This window comes from Phalacrocorax carbo, chromosome 6 (genome assembly GCF_963921805.1).
Source record: "Phalacrocorax carbo chromosome 6, bPhaCar2.1, whole genome shotgun sequence".
NCBI lineage: Eukaryota > Metazoa > Chordata > Aves > Suliformes > Phalacrocoracidae > Phalacrocorax > Phalacrocorax carbo.
The window spans coordinates 35,198,689-35,215,080 of NC_087518.1; the positions used below are offsets into that span (position 1 = coordinate 35,198,689).

The 16,392-nt window shown below is 61.8% G+C and overlaps 3 protein-coding genes across 5 annotated transcripts; 1 reads left to right on the top strand and 2 right to left on the bottom strand.

Moving 5' to 3' along the window:
- Positions 1-2,553: 2,553 nt before the first annotated feature.
- On the top strand, positions 2,554-6,370 carry PHGDH (phosphoglycerate dehydrogenase). Its single transcript, XM_064454676.1, has 12 exons — positions 2,554-2,798; positions 3,065-3,216; positions 3,392-3,457; positions 3,538-3,592; positions 3,681-3,779; positions 3,893-4,025; positions 4,132-4,280; positions 4,500-4,652; positions 4,781-4,913; positions 5,236-5,363; positions 5,578-5,806; positions 6,074-6,370. The coding sequence occupies exons 1-12, from the start codon at positions 2,661-2,663 to the stop codon at positions 6,226-6,228; spliced, it is 1,590 nt and encodes a 529-aa protein (XP_064310746.1). The 5' UTR covers positions 2,554-2,660; the 3' UTR covers positions 6,229-6,370.
- A 569-nt stretch (positions 6,371-6,939) lies between these two features.
- HMGCS2 (3-hydroxy-3-methylglutaryl-CoA synthase 2) lies at positions 6,940-10,455 on the bottom strand. Of its 2 annotated transcripts, none has more exons than XM_064454679.1 (9): positions 10,289-10,455; positions 9,594-10,033; positions 9,236-9,361; positions 8,767-8,931; positions 8,527-8,695; positions 8,271-8,441; positions 7,579-7,685; positions 7,350-7,475; positions 6,940-7,267 (listed from the first exon to the last, which is right to left on the bottom strand). In XM_064454679.1, exons 1-9 carry the CDS (start codon positions 10,399-10,401, stop codon positions 7,161-7,163), a joined length of 1,524 nt encoding a protein of 507 aa, XP_064310749.1. In that variant the 5' UTR covers positions 10,402-10,455; the 3' UTR covers positions 6,940-7,160. The 2 variants fall into 2 exon arrangements, with proteins under 2 accessions (XP_064310749.1, XP_064310748.1); XM_064454678.1 differs by having other exon boundaries at positions 7,579-7,697.
- Positions 10,456-11,475: 1,020 nt separating this feature from the next.
- REG4 (regenerating family member 4) lies at positions 11,476-14,987 on the bottom strand. Of its 2 annotated transcripts, none has more exons than XM_064454681.1 (6): positions 13,731-14,987; positions 12,447-12,543; positions 12,230-12,327; positions 12,012-12,149; positions 11,828-11,933; positions 11,476-11,660 (listed from the first exon to the last, which is right to left on the bottom strand). In XM_064454681.1, exons 2-6 carry the CDS (start codon positions 12,508-12,510, stop codon positions 11,593-11,595), a joined length of 474 nt encoding a protein of 157 aa, XP_064310751.1. In that variant the 5' UTR covers positions 12,511-12,543; positions 13,731-14,987; the 3' UTR covers positions 11,476-11,592. The 2 variants fall into 2 exon arrangements, with proteins under 2 accessions (XP_064310751.1, XP_064310750.1); XM_064454680.1 differs by having other exon boundaries at positions 12,447-12,534; positions 13,731-14,382.
- Between the last annotated feature and the right edge of the window lie 1,405 nt (positions 14,988-16,392).

The window sequence follows — 16,392 nt, forward strand, 5'->3', positions numbered from 1 at the left end:
GCCACCCCCCGCCCCAACCCTCTATTGCCCCCACTCCCTCTGGGCTGAACCCCAATCCTTCCCCACTCTTCAGTCCCCCAGGCACCATCCCTGATCCCTGTCACCCCAGTTACCTCCAGTCCTCCTTGTCATCCCCTATCACCCTCATTTTCCGTGGCTGCCTCTATCTCAGCCTGACACCCCCAATCCCCCTTGTCACCCTCAGAGCCCCATGAGGCCCCCGGGTGCCCTTCCAGCCCCACAACACTCTCACTTGCTCTCTAATCTTCCATGACTTCCCAGTTCTTCACTGGGACACCCCTGTCATCCTCTATCCCCCTTGACCCCACCATCACCCCAACCACCCTTTAACACCCACCATCCCAACCTAATTACCCCAGTCGCCCTTCCCCTTGCCTCTCCTTTGCCACCTCCTATCCCAACCCCGGTCCCCTTTGACCCCCCTAATTCCTTTCCCTGCTTGACACCCCAGTCCCAGTACTGCCCCTGCCTTGTCCCCCAGTCCCATTCCCTCTGCAGGCACCACTCCCCCCAACACTCTCCTCCATCCTGCACTCACGGCCCTTTGGCTGGCTGTACCCTCTGACCCCCCCCACACCTGCCACCAGGCAGAGCTCATCCAGGACCCCAGTGTTAATGGGATCAGCAGTGGGTTGCCGTGACCCCATAACCCCCAGACTCCACCCTGGTGGTTCATCAGCCGCTACAGCCCATGTTCCCTGGGTACCCATGCCCCTGGGTCTGCCAGCTCTGGGGTCCCCACCAGCCCGAGGGCCCTTCCTCGGGACACAGGCAGGGACCGGATTCAGGTCTTTTCGACTGGCTCCCTTGGACAGTGTGGGAGGACATGCCTGGCAGCATCACCACCCCGCCAGCACCCCCTGCGTCCCAGCAGGCCCCTCGCAAGGGACAGGGTGCTGGGATGCTGCTGTGCCTCCAGCGCTGTTCCCCAGGAGAGGGCACCAGACGGCCGGGAAAAGACGGCAAATATGATGCAGCAGCGGTGGCTTGGCCACGCGTGGCCTCTGTACAAGCGGGCCACAGGCGCCGTGCAGGAAGGGGTCCATGGAGATGTATGGAGGTGTTGGGTAAACCCAGACAGCACCGGCAGGGTGCTGAGACGCCGGGTCGGTGTGCACCTTGAGCAAGGTCTTAATGGTTAACAGAGGCCAGAGCTGGTGGTGGGGCTGTGCCAAGGGCCAGCGGGGCTGCTGGTCCATGTCCCAGCCACAGCACTTCCCGCAGCATGGGTGCCCCCAGCCCATGCCACGTGTGAGGCTGTGGAGGGGAAGCCCTGTCCCCAAGTCACAGCCCTGCCGATGGGCCATTTTGGGACCCCGCTGTAGATTTCTTCAGCTGCTGCCCTTGACCCTATCTCTTGCCCTGTGTTGGCTGCCCTGGACTTTCTCCCCTCTGGCGTCATGGTTGTTCCCTGGCTGTGGCTGCGATGTACGTAGCACTGGGGTATAGGCAGTGCCAGGGTGTACATAGCACCAGGGTGTATGCAGTGCTGGGGCGTACATAGTGCTGGGTGCTCACATGTTGGCAGCACTGGTCCATCACTTGGGCTTTGCTGGGTTTAACAGCCTCTGGGGCTGCCCCTGGCTTCACACAGGGTGGTTTGGTCCAGCCCTGCTGCTTGGGGCACACACAGCCCAGACAAGGGGGCCAGTCCCATCAGGACCTGGCTTGGGAGTACGCTATCCCTGCTGGCCACCCCGAGTGCATGGGAAGTGGTGGGCAAGGAAGGGCCACATCCTGGCTCCCCCCAGGGAGGACTTGGTGTCTGTCTGGTCCTGCTGTACTGTGAGGTTTTGTCCCCATGAGCAAGGGGACATCCTCCATCCTTTGCCATCCCGTGTGCCAGGCTGTGCGGCCCCATGGGGTCGCCACACCATCCCCTCTTGAAGGCCGGCACTTTCCCCAACGAGGTCACTGGACACAGCCACATAGCTCTTGCCCCACGGAGGGTGTTTGTTGGGCGGCTCCTGTGCACCCCACATCATTGGGAGCAGGTGGCCAGGGCTGGCCCCGTGCCCCTGGCCCCTTATCGGGGGCATTGCTCAACAGTGGGCGTGATGCTGGGGGTGGCCCGGGTCCACGGCACTGCCTCACCTCTGGGCTATGGGGCCTGGGGAACCCCCATTCCTGGGCGAGCTGGGGAGACGTGGCTGGGCTTGCCATGGGCTGGGGGCCGGGCTGCTCCCCTGCCGGCCGCACCCCCAGCTTTGCGGGGAACCACGTGCACCGCAGTGACTGCCACCACCGTTCCCCTCCTGCCTCGCTGCGCTGTGATGTGCGGGACAGGGAAACTGAGGCACGGCCGCGGTGCCGGGGGACACCACACACACACGCTGCCCCCCCGCTCCCCTCGGCTTCGCTGCTTTCCAGCCCGTTGCTCTGGGGCTGCTGGGGGGGACCCGCCGCAGCCCTGACCCCACTCCCCTCCTCCTCCTCCCTCCGGGGGCGGGGGGGGACCCGGGGCGGGGAGGGGAAGGGAAGGAGGTGGGATTATGGAGACGGGACCCAATGAGCCCGAAAAACGTGCCCCGCTCGCAGCCCTTTTAGCGCGGCGGGCGGGCAGCAGCAGCCTCCCGGCGGCGTGCGACGAGAGCCGGCACCCCCGTCCCGTCCCGTCCCGTCCCGTCCCGGGTCCCGCCATGGCGCTGGGGAAGCTGCAGAAGGTGCTGATCAGCGACAGCCTGGACCCCTGCTGCCGGGAGATCCTGCAGGCCGGCGGCCTCCGAGTGCAGGAGAAACCCGGCCTGAGCAAGGAGGAGCTGCTGCGGGAGATCCGGGTGAGCGTGGCGCGGCCGGGCTGCACCCACGGGTGGCTGGGGGCGTGGGTGGGCGCAGCTGGGTTCGGCTGTCGCGGGTGGCCGCAGAACCCCCCTCGCCTGGCGGTCCCCGCCTCCCGTCTGATGCAAGAACGCGGCCGGTTTCGCACGGCGGGTCCCAGCCCCCGGCCGCGGCTGTCCCCAGCCCGCCGGCCCCCCCGGGACCACCCCGGGACTGCCAGCCCCAGCCCCGGTCCCACCTGCCGTGCCTGTGCCCCCCCTGCCAGGACTGCGATGGGCTCATCGTCCGCTCGGCCACCAAAGTCACGGCCGACGTGCTGGAGGCGGCGGAGAGGCTGCGGGTGGTGGGCAGAGCGGGCACCGGCGTGGACAACGTCGACGTGGAGGCGGCCACCAGGAAGGGTGTCCTGGTCATGAAGTAAGAGCAGGAGCATGGGGACGTCCCTGCTTGTGCGCCTGGGGAGACCGGGGAGGCTTCAGCAGGGTGCCTCCCCACCCCGGCACCACCCTGCGGGTGTCTGGCCTCTCAGGGTGCATGCAGACCCCCGTCAGCCTGGGGGTGACAAACCAGTGACACCACTCTCCATCCCCAGCACACCCACTGGGAACAGCCTCAGCGCCGCCGAGCTCACCTGTGGGATGATCCTGTGCTTGGCCAGGTGAGCGCGAGGCAGGATGGGGGATGGATGTGCACCCCACAGCCCCCTGCCCCTGTGCTGACCACAGCCTCCCCTTTCAGGCAGATCCCGCAGGCAGCTGCCTCCATGAAGGAGGGCAAGTGGGACCGTAAGAAGGTAGGAGGCAGGCACAGCGCCCTGGGCAAGATGGGGCGGCGCATGCCCGTGTAGGGCACGGTCACTCACTCTCTGCTTTGCACCCTAGTACATGGGCATGGAGCTGAACGGGAAGACTCTGGGCGTGCTGGGGCTAGGGCGCATCGGCAGGGAGGTGGCCACCCGCATGCAGGCTTTTGGCATGAAGGTAAGGAGCTGAGGCAGGGAGGAACGATGGGGAGCAATGGGGAGCATGGACACCCCTGGCATGGCTGTAAGCACCATGCCAGGCTGCAGGAGCGAGGGCCCGCTCTGCCTCAGACCATAGGCTATGACCCCATCATCACCCCTGAAGCCTCGGCCGCCTTCGGTGTGGAGCAGTTGCCGCTGGAGCAGATCTGGCCCCGCTGCGACTTCATCACGGTGCACACACCGCTGCTGCCCTCCACCATGGGTATGGGGCTGGCACTGGCGGGGAGGGGGGGGCTCAGAGGGAGCCAGGGGCAGCCTCCCACTGCTCACGGCACCTCACGGCTCCTCATGGCTCCCTCCCTCCGCAGGCCTCCTGAACGACAGCACGTTCGCCAAGTGCCGCCGTGGCGTGCAGGTGGTGAACTGTGCCCGTGGCGGCATTGTGGATGAGGGCGCACTGCTGCGGGCGCTGCAGTCAGGGCAGTGTGGTGGGGCTGCCCTCGACGTCTTCACACAGGTGAGTGGGGCCACGGGGATCCCCGGAGGTTGGCTTCAGCTAAGAATCACCTTAACTCCACCCAAGCCAGGCCAGGGCAGAGCAGAGCAGCAAACCCAGTTGAGCCAGGGACAGCCCTCCCCAGCTCCTCTCCTTGCAAGGGAAGAGGGTGTAAATGCCCTACCCCAGGCTCCCAGGTGGGTGCCGGGGGCTGACGATGGCATGGGGCTGTGTTGGCAGGAGCCCCCAAAGGACCGTGACCTGGTGAACCACCCCAATGTCATCTGCTGCCCGCACCTGGGTGCCAGCACGCAGGAGGCGCAGAGCCGCTGCGGCAAGGAGATCGCCATGCAGATCGTGGACATGGCCACAGGGAAGGGGCTGGCTGGCATAGTGAGTTCCCCCACCTGGCACCTGACCTCTGTGCCTCAGTTTCCCCATCCATAAAGCATGGGTGCATTGGGAGCAATCCTGTGTGCTCACTGGCGGGTTCCCATAACACATCCTGCGCTCCCTCGCAGGTCAATGGGCAGGCTCTCAGCAAGGCTTTCGCACCCCAGAGCAAGCCCTGGATCACCCTGGCCAGGGCCCTGGGCGTGGTGCTGCGCACGATAGGCAAGCAGGCACAGGGCAGCGTGCAGGTCTGCACTCTAGGTGAGCTGGGCAGGCTGCACCCCATGCCCGGGCACAGGGACCCCAATGGGTGGGCAGCACACAGGGGTGAGTGGGGACCCACTGGGCTGGTCAGATGGGAGGGGGTTGGGTGCGCAGCCAGGTGGAGGGATGGACAGGAGGGTGGTTAGATGGTGGGGTGGGAGGATGGGGGTGTAGCGGTATGGACGGGTGCATGGATGGGAGGGAGGGTGGATGTATAAATGGGTTGGTGGAAGGACCACCCCCAGGCTGGCAGTTCCAGTGTGGGGTTGACCTCTCTGCTGCTCACCCATCCACCCCCTGCCTCCTCCCTGCACCCCAGGGACACCCCTGCGGGAGGCTGGGAGCTACCTGACACCTGCTGTGGCCGCGGGTATGCTGGCTGGAGGGGCACAGAAGGAGGTCACCCTGGTGAACGCCCTGCTGCTGGCCCAGGAGGCTGGGCTGAAGGTGCGTGCACACCCGGGGCTCTACATATCAGCGTGGCGCACTCAGACCCTCTCCTTCCCTGTCAAGCAGCACAAGCCCAGGGTCGCCCTGTGGGGCTGTTAACGCACCTCTCAGACTGGGGGGGCATCCCATAGGGTGGCCTCTGAGGACATCCTTTCCCCGCACCCTGCCACATGCAGGACCTGGGTGCTGAGCAGCCACGTCTCTCCGGCAGGTTATGACCACCCACAGCGATGTGGCCCCTGAGCCCGACAGCAGCGCCGGCTTGCTGCAGGTGGCCCTGCAGGGCACCCCGCATCGGGCAACGGGGACGGTGCAGGGCAGCACCCCAGTGCTGCGGGAGCTTAATGGGGCCACCTTCAAGCAGCCGGCCCCACTGGCTGGCCCCATCCTAATCTACAGAGCCAAAGCCTCCGAGTCCAGCGCGCTGCCCGCGCTTGCCGGTGAGCACCCCATGTTGCTCCCAAGTGGGGGGCAGTCTGGGGGGACCCCACATCATCCCCAGAACTGATCTCTAGCTGCAGCAGGGAGGGGGCAGATGTTGCATGGAGAGACAGGGTTGGCAGCTTGGAGAAAAGTACTTGGAGTGGGGGAAAGAAATGGCATCGTGGATCTCTTAAGGAGTGTTGGGGTGGGCAGAGCCCTGCTACCTGCTGGATGCTTGGGTGGTGGGGCAGCCTGCAGCCCCTAACCCCTCTCCTTCTCCCTAGGATTGCTGGGGAAGGCAGGGGTCCAGCTCCAGTCCTACCACAGCTCTGGCATAGTGGCTGGGGAGCAGTGGAGTGTCGTGGGGCTCTCAGCCCCCCTGTCCAACCTTGGTGAGCTGAAGCCACATGTCACGGAGGTCTTCCAGCTCCACCTGTAGCCCCCAGCTGCTGGCAAGGACTCCCCCCGTGGCCACAGCACCTGGATCCCCCCCGAGCTGGGCGGGCATCACACCCGGCCACCCCTGGCTCCCATGCTGAGCTTGGGGTGGCCCCACATTCAATAAAGGGTCCACGAGGGGAGAGTGTGTGATATCTTTTCTGTGCAGTCCCTTGTTCCTAACCCCAAAGCTCCTGCAGGCTCTGTCCCTCCTGCCCCCTGCCCAAGTCCCTCCTGCCCCCTGGCCCTGCTGCTGTTTGCTCAAGGGTGCAAAGGCCTCCACGGTTGCTGCAGCCCTCCTGAGGTCCCATCCAGCCATGGTCCTGTGCCAGGGCATGGCCCAGCGAGCAGGCAGTGCTCCAAGGGGGACTGAGCCCTCCTGTAAGCCCCTACATCGCCTGCCCCCTCCTCCCACCTGGGTTTTCCCATGCGGATGTTTCAATTTGCTGGCATCACAGGGAAAACAGTACCTTACCACCCCCAAACTGGAGACCGGGGAGCTGGGGTTTACCTGGCTCCCCCAAAATGCTGAGGCATGCTCCCATCCTAGGAAAATGGGGGGTACTGAGGCACACGTCCAATGGGGCAGGCAGCTGCATTGGGTGCCCATGGGATAAATCCCATAAGGGACCACGGATCCAGCCCCGTGGTGGTTGAGGGAAGGGCCCTGGGGTGGGAGGGGACCACTTGTGACCAGGAGCCAGAGCCGGGCTGCTGCCCCCTCTCATTTGCATGTTTATTCCCCTGTGGTGCCCGGGCTTTTGCAGAAAACACCTCTGTCTCCACCAGCTCTGGAGCCCAAGGCACTGCCGCCACTTCCTGGCCGTCCAGGGTGAGGTTTCCCACAGAGGCCAGCACTGGATCTGGGGTGAGCAGGGATGCCGGTGGGGAGGAGAGCGTCCCCCTCCCTGCAGCTCACCGCTTTGGTCACCGCTAGATGGGCTTCCTGGCATATTCCCGGCGATACTTGGCATCCACCCGTGTCAGGTACCAGGTGCCAGGGAAGAGATCTGCCTGGGAGCCGTGGGGAGTGTGGTCGGCTGTGTGGAGAGGGTGGTGATGCTCAGCCAGGCTGTGGGGCACCAGCAGGGTTGCGTCACGTACCCCCCCGGCCCCACTCACCCAAGTGATGCGTCTCCTCCCGCCTCTTCATGATCTCAGCAAAGTCCTGTGGGGCCACACGCTTGCGGGCATCCAGGCGAGCTGGCAGGTCGGCCAGGCTGGAGACTAGCTTATCCAGGGGTGAACCTGGTGGCAGGGACCCTCCAGGTGAGACGGTACTGCCAGTGGCCCTGGCCCCACTGCCCCACGCTGCCCTCCCCTCCTGGCCCCCCTCTCCCATGGTGCTCACCTGGGGCTGCATCCTGTGAGACACGAAGGGAGAACATGCTGGCAGCCAGCCCTGAGCCGTAGGAGAAGGCACCAATCCGGGAGCCAGCCAGGTCCCGCGCCGAGGATCTGCCATGAGGGCTTAGTGGGGTCGGAGTGGATTATGGGCTGGGGAGGGGATGCAGGGCTGTGGGGGCCATGTCAGCAGCTGCCTCCTGTACCCTTCACAGGCAGGGGGGACCTGGGACTTGGGGCTGGATTAAATGGCAACTCGTTGCCACGTTGCCTAGGGCAGGTGGCCCCAGAGCAAGAAGATGCCTGTGGCAGGGGCTTGGGGCTGGGGAGCACCAGGGCTGCCCAAGGAGGGGCAGTGGGATGAGGCCTTTGTCCCCCCTGCCCCGGTGCCTGGCATTCCCATGGCTCCTTTGCCAATGGCAGTGGCAAGGAACAGCCATTCTCCCAGTCATGACAAGGGGGTTTTCATCCTCCCAGCGCTGACAGAAGGGCTTTATGTGCCAGCCCAGCTCTAGCAAACTGGGATGAAAAGGCTGGCTGGGAGACAGCACAAGGTTACGTGCAATGAAAGCGTTGGGTCTCTGTTACAGTGGAGGGGCATGAGTGTTGGCACCTGCTCCCTAAACCAGCCAATCCAGAGAATACCCTCCCCAAAATGCACTCCCCCCCAACCCTGAGCCAGCTTTTGGGTGGACTCACTGTGCCAGGAGGGAGGCCAGGCAACCATACATGGAAGGCGTGTACATGTTGCCGTTCCGGGAGGCGAGGAGCAGGGACGGCTTGGTCTTCTGGTCGAAGATCTCCTGGCTGGCCGCCTGGAACGCCTTCTCCACCTCCTTGCTGGTGTAGGTATCCTCCAGCTTCACGCCACTGCCCGGAGAGAGGCCGGCTCGAACCCCTCACAGGCACATCCCCAGCTGGGCTGGGGGACAGGGGACACAGCATGCAGACCCACCGGAAGGGCTGCAGCCCCTTGTAGGGGCCAGTGGCCATATCAGGGTTGGGGGTGGCCAGGAAGTCGTTCAGCAGCAGCCGCCCCACTGACTTCTGCACCAGCTTGCAGAAGGGCGTGTGGAAGATGATGAACTTGAAGTCGTCAAGGGTGAAGGGCCTCTGGATGCCAGCTGGAAGGCAATATGAGGGCTGTCAGCATCTAGCAGGAGGGTGTGGGTACCCCAGGGGTGCCACCACTTACCCTGCTGCCACTGTCTCTCTGCCTTCCGGCGGTACACAGCATAGCAGCGGTCCAGCGCCCGCAGGTAGCACTGGATGGAGAGCTGCCCATCCACCACTGGGTATTCAGAGGCCAGATCTGGCTTGTAGAAGTCATAGGCATGCTCCATGTGGGTTCCCCGCAGGCCTGGGGGCACAGGAAGAGCCGACTGCCAGGGAGTGCCAGGCGGTCCCAGCTGGATGGCAAGCACCCATGGGTGCTGCCTGCCATGCCAGCCCCAGCATCCACCAGCCTCCCTGGATCGCTCCAAGGTGCCCACAGGTATGCAGCCAGCCAGGATCCTGGGGTACCCAGCACCAGGCAGCCACCAGGGTTAGCAGAGCTGGTGCTGCCAGAGCTCAGCAGCTCCGTCCGGGGCTGTTACATGGGCGTATGGCCCCCAGGGATGGCACCCATCTGCTCGTCACCCCTGGGGTCTCATGGCACTGACCTCTCTCCAGCACCAGTGGGGCGTTGGGTCCCACCAGCATGGCAATGGCACCGGCACCTCCCGTAGGCCGTGCGTTCCCTGTGGCATAGACAGCGATGTCCCCACACACCACCACGGCATAGCGACCTGGGGGAGGACAGGGGCTCCATCAGTGGGTGACAGCATCCATCCTGCAGCCCTCACACATCCCCATCCCCACGCTGCTGGGTGTGACAGCCAAAGCAAGTGAGAAATGGGGCTGATGGAGAGCCTGGGGGGGCAGAAGCTCCCTTTGAGGCTTGCTGGAGCATCTTTAGGTTTCAGGCCACCTCCTGCCTCCTTCCCCCATCCCCACAGCACAGTCCCTGCCCACACCCACCGTCCCAGGCACTGGACTCCACCCAGTCAGCTGCATTGAAAAGCGAGGCTGTGCCCCCATAGCAGGCGTTGGTGGTGTCGATGCCTTCCACATCAGTGTTGCCCGAGTCGTGGAAGAGCTGCATGAGGACGGTCTTGACGGCCTTGGACTTGTCAATGACTGTCTCGGTGCCCACCTCCAGTCGGCCGATGGCATCCCAGGAGAGGCGCCCGCGCTCCACCAGCCGCTGCACCACCGTCAGGCAGAGGGAGTTGATGTCCTCATGAGCCGCACAGAAGCCCATCTGCTGCTGGCCCAAGCCACGCGTGTACTTGCCGGCCTCCACGCCATCATACCGCTCCAGCTCCTCCTGCTCCACGTACTGGGCGGGGAAGTATACCTCCAGTGCCAGGATGCCCACGTCCTTGGGCCAGGTGCCTGTTCCAGCAGCACTGGAGAGGCTGCGGGCAGAGGGAGCAGCAACGGTCCCATGGCGGCCCTGAGCCTTGGGGACAGGCGGTGCCCCAAGTTGATGCCACCATCAAGCACCTCAGGCCATGGGCACAGAAAATCCCTGCTGGTTCCCTGTGCCAGGTGGTATTGTGGGGAGGAGGGAGAGCATCCCCTTTCCCCGGCAAAGTTTAATAGCACTGCCAGCTCCCCAACCCCCCACCCTGGTTATGCCTCCATCCCACCCAATCCGCGTGGGTGCTCACCATGCCCTCTGCACAGCCATGGGGTGTTGGGCTCCCTGGGGTGCCCGCTCTGGCCCCTGCGCTGCCCGCCTTGCCCCCCAGCAGCGTGCAGCACGGCTGACCAAGCGCAGCATCTTCACCCCAGCTGCTGCACAAACAGAGGGATGGACAGACAGACAGCAGGATGGGCCCTGCGTGGTGCTTTTATAAACTGCGCAGGCGGCACAGCACAGCCCTCCAGGCCCTTATCAGAATGCCGGACCCCAGCGCTCAAAGGTCACTGAGCGCCAGCCAACGCGACAGGGACAGCGGAACAAGTGTTGGCTTTGGAGGGGGGGGACTTGCAAGACGTCTCTATCTTGTGCCCCAAAGCCTGGGAATGTGCTCAGCTGGGGCCAGGGCAGCTCTCCACGGCTCCCTATGCTGTGGGGTGGTAGCTCTGGTGCCTGTGGCTTGCTGGCACGGCTGTGGTCACTGCGCAGTGTATCAGGTGCTGTATGGCCTCCCTGACTGCCCCCACGGTCCCGGGGAGGGAACAGAGGGCAGCCGGGGCTTTGGTGTCCGCACCATCTGTGCTGCCCAGGACGCGGTTCACCTCTGTCACGTGCTGCTCCGTGGCGGGGGGGGTGAACAACCCCGTGAGCTGGGTGGGGACAGAGCCATCTTCAAAACAGCAGAGCAAACAACCACGTGATACCTGTGGCAACACTGCAGTGACACAAGAAGGGACCTTTGGTCCTGGTGCTGCTGTCAACATGGCCATGGGGCAACATTGCAGCTCCTGGACCCCTGTGGAGCCATTTGCACCTGGGGGGGGCACCCATTCCCACGCCTGCACACCCATGACAGCTCCCATCCCCACCAACATCTGTGCCCCAGCTCTCCTCTATATCTGCACCCTGGGGACACTCCTGTCCTCCCCACCTGCACCCCAGGGATGTCCCATCCTCCCACCCCTCCCATTTAGCACCAGAGGGATGGGGATGAGCAAATATGGGCATGCAGCCAGGAGAGCTGCTGGCCACACAGCTCCAGGGGACTCACCCCTAAATAGCTCTGCTGGCACCAGCAGCACTGAAGCCCCTGGCAGCTGGGAAGCTTGGGGAGCCACAGCAGCACCTATTGCTCCCTTGCCCAGGTGCCTGCAGAAGGACTGTACCAGGGCTTTGCACCAGCACCAAAATCACACAGCACTTGCATGCTTGTTTTTTTATAGATGTATTTTTAGGAGTTGGGGAGAGAAGAACAGAGGTGGCAAGGAAGGAGCATCGCTGCTGTGGGCTCCTCCACGAGATCCCCCATGGGCCTGGGGTCTGTACTCAGTGTTAAGGGGTGAACTTGCAGATATAGTGATACTTCTGGGTGCAGTCATCGCTGGACCACAGAGTGAAGCCTGCCAGAGAGACAGGCCGGGGGTCAGCAAGGGCCACAGTGAGGACAGTGCACCAGCTCCCCCCGCCACAGTCCCCCAGCGGGGGAAGAGCCCCAGAGGAGGAGGAGTGGCGGGGGATGCCGGCCGAGACCAAGTGCTAGAGGAGAACACGGGGTCTGGACACTCACTGCTCAGGTGGTTCAGCATGCCACAGGTACCCCCATGGGCACTGTTCCCAGCCAGCCCACTGGTAACGTTGTACTTGCCCCCACTCACCCACTGCCAGGCTCGGCTCTGTGCAGGGAAAAGGGGTCACAGGCATAACTCTGCTGCTCCCTGGCCCCCCACCACCCCCACCAGGCCCCACCTCACCTCATGCCCGTAGTGGAGACCGAGCCAGACGGACTGCACCTGCTGGTAGTAGGAGATGATCTTCCGCAGGGTGGCTGCCTCCCGGGGCTCCTCCACCCAGGCTAGGTGGGCACTGGGATGACTGGCCTGGCACTGCCTCTGCAGGGAGAGCCATCAGTGCTGGGACACCCCTGGGAGATGGGGGGTCCAAAGCCATGTGCACACCCCAGTGGGCTTACCTCAGCCTCATCCCAGCTTAGGAGCTGACGGAAGTACTTTAAGCAGCTGAGCTTGTAGTAGTACCAGCCCATAGGGCAGTAGTTTATGTACCGGGCACCTGTGGAGGGAGAGCCATGGTGAGGGATGGGGGACAGCTGGCATTGCCAGCTGGAGAGAAGCATGGGTCCCTCCCGGCCCCGCTGTGAAAGTGGCTTCCACCTAAGCCGTGGGACTCACCAGCGAGCTGCAGGAGCCCTGCACAGCCCAGCAGCAGCAGGGTGAGTCTGACAGCTGCCACCATCCTCCTCACTCCCAGATGCGTCTCCTGCAAGAGCTTGAGGGGTCACACTGAGTCCCTTGGGGACAGGGAATACCGCCTGCACCCAGAAGGTGCAAACCTGCCCTGCTATAAGCCACAGAATTACAGAATGGTAGGGGTTGGAAGGGACCTCTGGAGATCAACTCATCCAACCCCCCTGCTTGAACAGGCACACCCAGAGCAGGGGGCACAGGAACGTGTTCAGGTAGGTTTTCAGTGTCTCCAGGGAAGGAGACTCCACAGCCTCCTTGGGCAGCCTGTGCCACTGCTCTGTCACCCTCACAGTAAACAAGATTTTTCTCATGTTTAGGTAGAACTTCCTGTGTTCCAACTAGTGCCCATTGCCCCTTGGCCTGTCGTTGGGCACCACTGGAAAGAGTCTGGCCCCATCCTCTTTACACCCACCCTTCAGATAAGTATTGACAAGATCCCCCCCCAGTCTTCTCTTCTCCAGGCTGAACAAACCCAGGTCTCTCAGCCTTTCCTCATAGAGAGGTGCTTCATTCCCATGATCATCATATGGATCGATTTTGATTCAGTCCATCATACAGACTGAATCCAGCCCTTTTCAGCCAGCTGGAGGAGACGGCAGCCCTGGGGTCTGTGCCTTCCTCTCCCCTCCCTGGCACATGCCACTGCCTCATGCCTGCACCCCATCTCCCAGGCATGGCTTGGCGTCCCCAGCGCACACTGGCAGCAGGGTGTCCCAGCCCCACCAGTCCCAGTCTCAGTGGGAGGCATTGGGGTGAGCCAACCTGCTCCGTGGGGACATGGGCAGAGTGGTGCCATGGGCACAGGTGGGGGATCCCAGCCTTGCCCTGGCATTGGGCAGCAGCAGCAATAGCACAGGCAGAGCTAGGGCCGGTAGGGCTGCAGGGACTACGTGCACTGCATTGTTTTCATCCCTGACAGACCCAAGCTGAGGAGACAAATCAGCCACATCAGTGCAGTTCCCCTTTATCTGGGCTAATCCCCGGCTCTGGGGCCAATTTGCAGACTCAGCTCATCTTCCCCTCAAAGAAGCAGTGACAAAAGTCAACACGGGGCTGAAAATTGCATTGCTGCAGCCTGCCCCATCCAGCAAGGCCAGCACTCAGCTCTTGGGAGCTGTCGGCGTTGGGACTGACTGGCTCCTGTTCACCCATAAGCCACCTCAGAGCATCCCAAAGCGGCATCCATGCTGTGAGGGTCCCCTTCCTCACCTGCTGTCTGGAGATCAGGAGGAATAATGGCTTCTCCTGGGTCACCGGGAGAGGAGAGGAGCTGCCCTTTATAGCCTAGTGCTCACCAGCATCACTGTTTGCCCAGCTCAGGTGATTCTCACCATAAAAAATCTTACTACTGACTCCCCTCCATCCCCCCTGCTTTGCTGGAAAGCTGCCCAGACCTCCACTGTTTACACTGAAAGTTTCTCCGGAGAAGACAGGAAGAACCTCTCCTAGTTGATCAACAAACCATCTGCAATTAGGGTTAATTACCAATGAAACACAGAGGTAACTTTGCAGGGGAGAGCAGCCTTGGCACCAAGATAGTAGTGGTTTTGTTATGCATTCTTTGATCTGTATTTTAGTCTCTGAAACCAAGGTGATGGGACAGTTAAAATGTGAACATTATTGCTAGGCTACTACCTATGTATCCTATCCATTTTAATAATAAGTTGAGGAGTGTTTTAATGTAACCAAAGTAATAGGTTTTTGGTGTGTTTTAGAAACCTTGGTGAAGGGCGTTCTACCTTACATACTTTACATTCCGCTTGGGTGCTACGGAGAAAGAAACAAATTATGTTGGCAGTGCGCATGCATGTAGGAAGCGGTCAATCAAAGGACGCTTGATATGACCACCAGAGACCACCAGGGACCACCGGAGACGCCCCTCAGCTTTCAAGGACGCATGCGTAATGACTATGTAAATATGATAATTAGTTCCGGGAAATTTGATGCATATGTATGTAACCAGACAATATAAGTTTTGGTTGATGTAATCCGCCGTATGCGTGTTATGTGGAGGGATCCCCCGTGCATCCGGCACTGTGAATAAAGAATGCCTGCCTTTTAACACTACACTGGTGTTAGGAGGTTTATTCCCTATTTTGGTGACAGCCTGACACCAGGCAGGGATGCCCGCTGGCCCAGCCCCAGCTGGCCCAGGGGCTGGTGGGGATGAGCCCTGGGGGAAGCTGCCCTGTTCCCAGCCAGAGCATCCCTGCAGTGACCAGTGGGGCTGTGGGTACCACCCGCCAGCATCGCCCATATCCCTGACCAAAGGATGGCAGCTGGCCAGGCCCCACGCCCTGCCTGGCCCATCCGTGCGTCACCCACACACCACCCGTGTTTGAACTGCCTTGGGATGTTTGTCAGGAGGATGCAGGACGTGGGTATGTGGGAACACCCTGTGGCTGGGGTTGACGGGAACCATCAGATAGCAGTGGGGGTGCCCAGCCCCCATGGCTGGTGGTGACAGAGGACTTAATCAGTTCGCGTCCCTCCAGGAGGAAAGGACAGATCCTGCAGCAGAAGCCCCCCACTGCCCCTGCTCCATGTGGGGAACCTGCAGCCCTGGCCCCAGGGAGGCTGCCACTGGCATGGAGCCACAGCGTGGGGGCTGCCCCTGGCCCCAGCAGCCAGAGCCCTTCGGCATTGTGGGCACAGCCTTCTCCATCATGGTCCTTGCTCCTCAGCCCAGGGTGTCCTCTTGCACCAGGTGGAGGTGGCTGAAGGTCATCTACCCTACTGGTTCAACCATGCTGCTCTGGAGCATCGCTTTGTTGGCTTCTAACATACCAAAGCAGCTTTGAAAGCTCTTCCAGCTGTCTCCTGCAAAGATGGCAGCTCCTGCCCAGTGCCCTGCTGCTGCCAGCTACAGTCAATGCCTGGCTTTTCTTCCTGAGTCCTCTCAGAGACTCTTGGAGGAGGCCACTGGCAGCTACCCAGGAGGCAGCTACCTGCGGAGGATCCAGACCAAAGCCAAGCCCATCATCTCCCAACACAGAGGGCTTGTAGCTGGCTGAAGCCGTTCCTTCTGACTGTCAGGCTCAAGCCATGGGATATCCCATGGCTCCTTTGTGGCACCATTTGCAGAAACGCCCAGCGAGCGCTGCTACGCCCACAGGGAGCAGCTCCTTGCCAGCATGCAAAGGCAGGTCTGACTTTTGCCCCAGGGAGGGAGGAGGATCAGACCCATCTCCTTCACCCACACAGCCAGGATACAGCTGTTGCTGCTCCCCAAGACCTCCCAAGGCTCAGCCAGCTTGCTAGGCGCCCTCCAGGATCAAAGGGTTGAAGCCTTCTTGTGTCCAAACACAGCTGCTGCATTTCTCCTGAAACAACCTTTTCAGAGATCAGCCACACTGACTAATGGGTAAACTCTTCGAATACAGCAAATCCCTGCAGAAGACACGACTCCACTCTTGTTTAATGAAAAACCATGCAGACATTTCCCAAAGGAGCCTGAGGCTACTCCATTACTCCTTGGTTAGACAAAGTGTACCCCAGCTCCCTGCCTGGCTGGTTCAATTAGGCTTATTTGGATGCAACACAACAAGTTTTCACAAGCCCCGTGTCATCCCAGGCAGGGGAAGAGGCATGCATCGTCGTTCCCTAGGAGATGCAGTTTCAAGTCTCAGCCTGAGCACCAGCAAACTCGATGCAGCTGTGCCAAAGACACAGCAGAGCTCGCTAAACTTTGGCATAGATGTGCAACCTGTGGGAGAAGATGGATGAAAGCCTCCCGGATGTTCGTACTTGCCACGCTGGCTCTACGGGAAGATAAGGGAGCCGTGCTGTTTGAATATTAAACTCTTAAAATGCTCCCAGCAGCTTTATCCCTGCAAGATGCTGTAATTCAGCTACCGGCTCCATCTGAGTC

Bases quoted from the DNA above. Each gene is read 5' to 3' on its own strand.
- HMGCS2 (XM_064454678.1), bottom strand. From the start codon at position 10,401: ATGCTGCGCTTGGTCAGCCGTGCTGCACGCTGCTGGGGGGCAAGGCGG. The intron at 9,362-9,593 runs GTGGGTGTGGGC...GTCCTCCCCCAG, and splicing joins GGAGTCCAGTGCCTGGGACG to GTCGCTATGCCGTGGTGGTG. The intron at 8,932-9,235 runs GTCAGTGCCATG...CTGTGCCCCCAG, and splicing joins CCCACTGGTGCTGGAGAGAG to GCCTGCGGGGAACCCACATG.
- PHGDH (XM_064454676.1), top strand. From the start codon at position 2,661: ATGGCGCTGGGGAAGCTGCAGAAGGTGCTGATCAGCGACAGCCTGGAC. The intron at 3,593-3,680 runs GTAGGAGGCAGG...TTTGCACCCTAG, and splicing joins GCAAGTGGGACCGTAAGAAG to TACATGGGCATGGAGCTGAA. The intron at 4,653-4,780 runs GTGAGTTCCCCC...GCTCCCTCGCAG, and splicing joins GGAAGGGGCTGGCTGGCATA to GTCAATGGGCAGGCTCTCAG.
- REG4 (XM_064454681.1), bottom strand. From the start codon at position 12,510: ATGGTGGCAGCTGTCAGACTCACCCTGCTGCTGCTGGGCTGTGCAGGG. The intron at 12,328-12,446 runs GTGAGTCCCACG...CTCCCTCCACAG, and splicing joins AGGGCTCCTGCAGCTCGCTG to GTGCCCGGTACATAAACTAC. The intron at 12,150-12,229 runs GTAAGCCCACTG...CTCTCCCTGCAG, and splicing joins TAAGCTGGGATGAGGCTGAG to AGGCAGTGCCAGGCCAGTCA.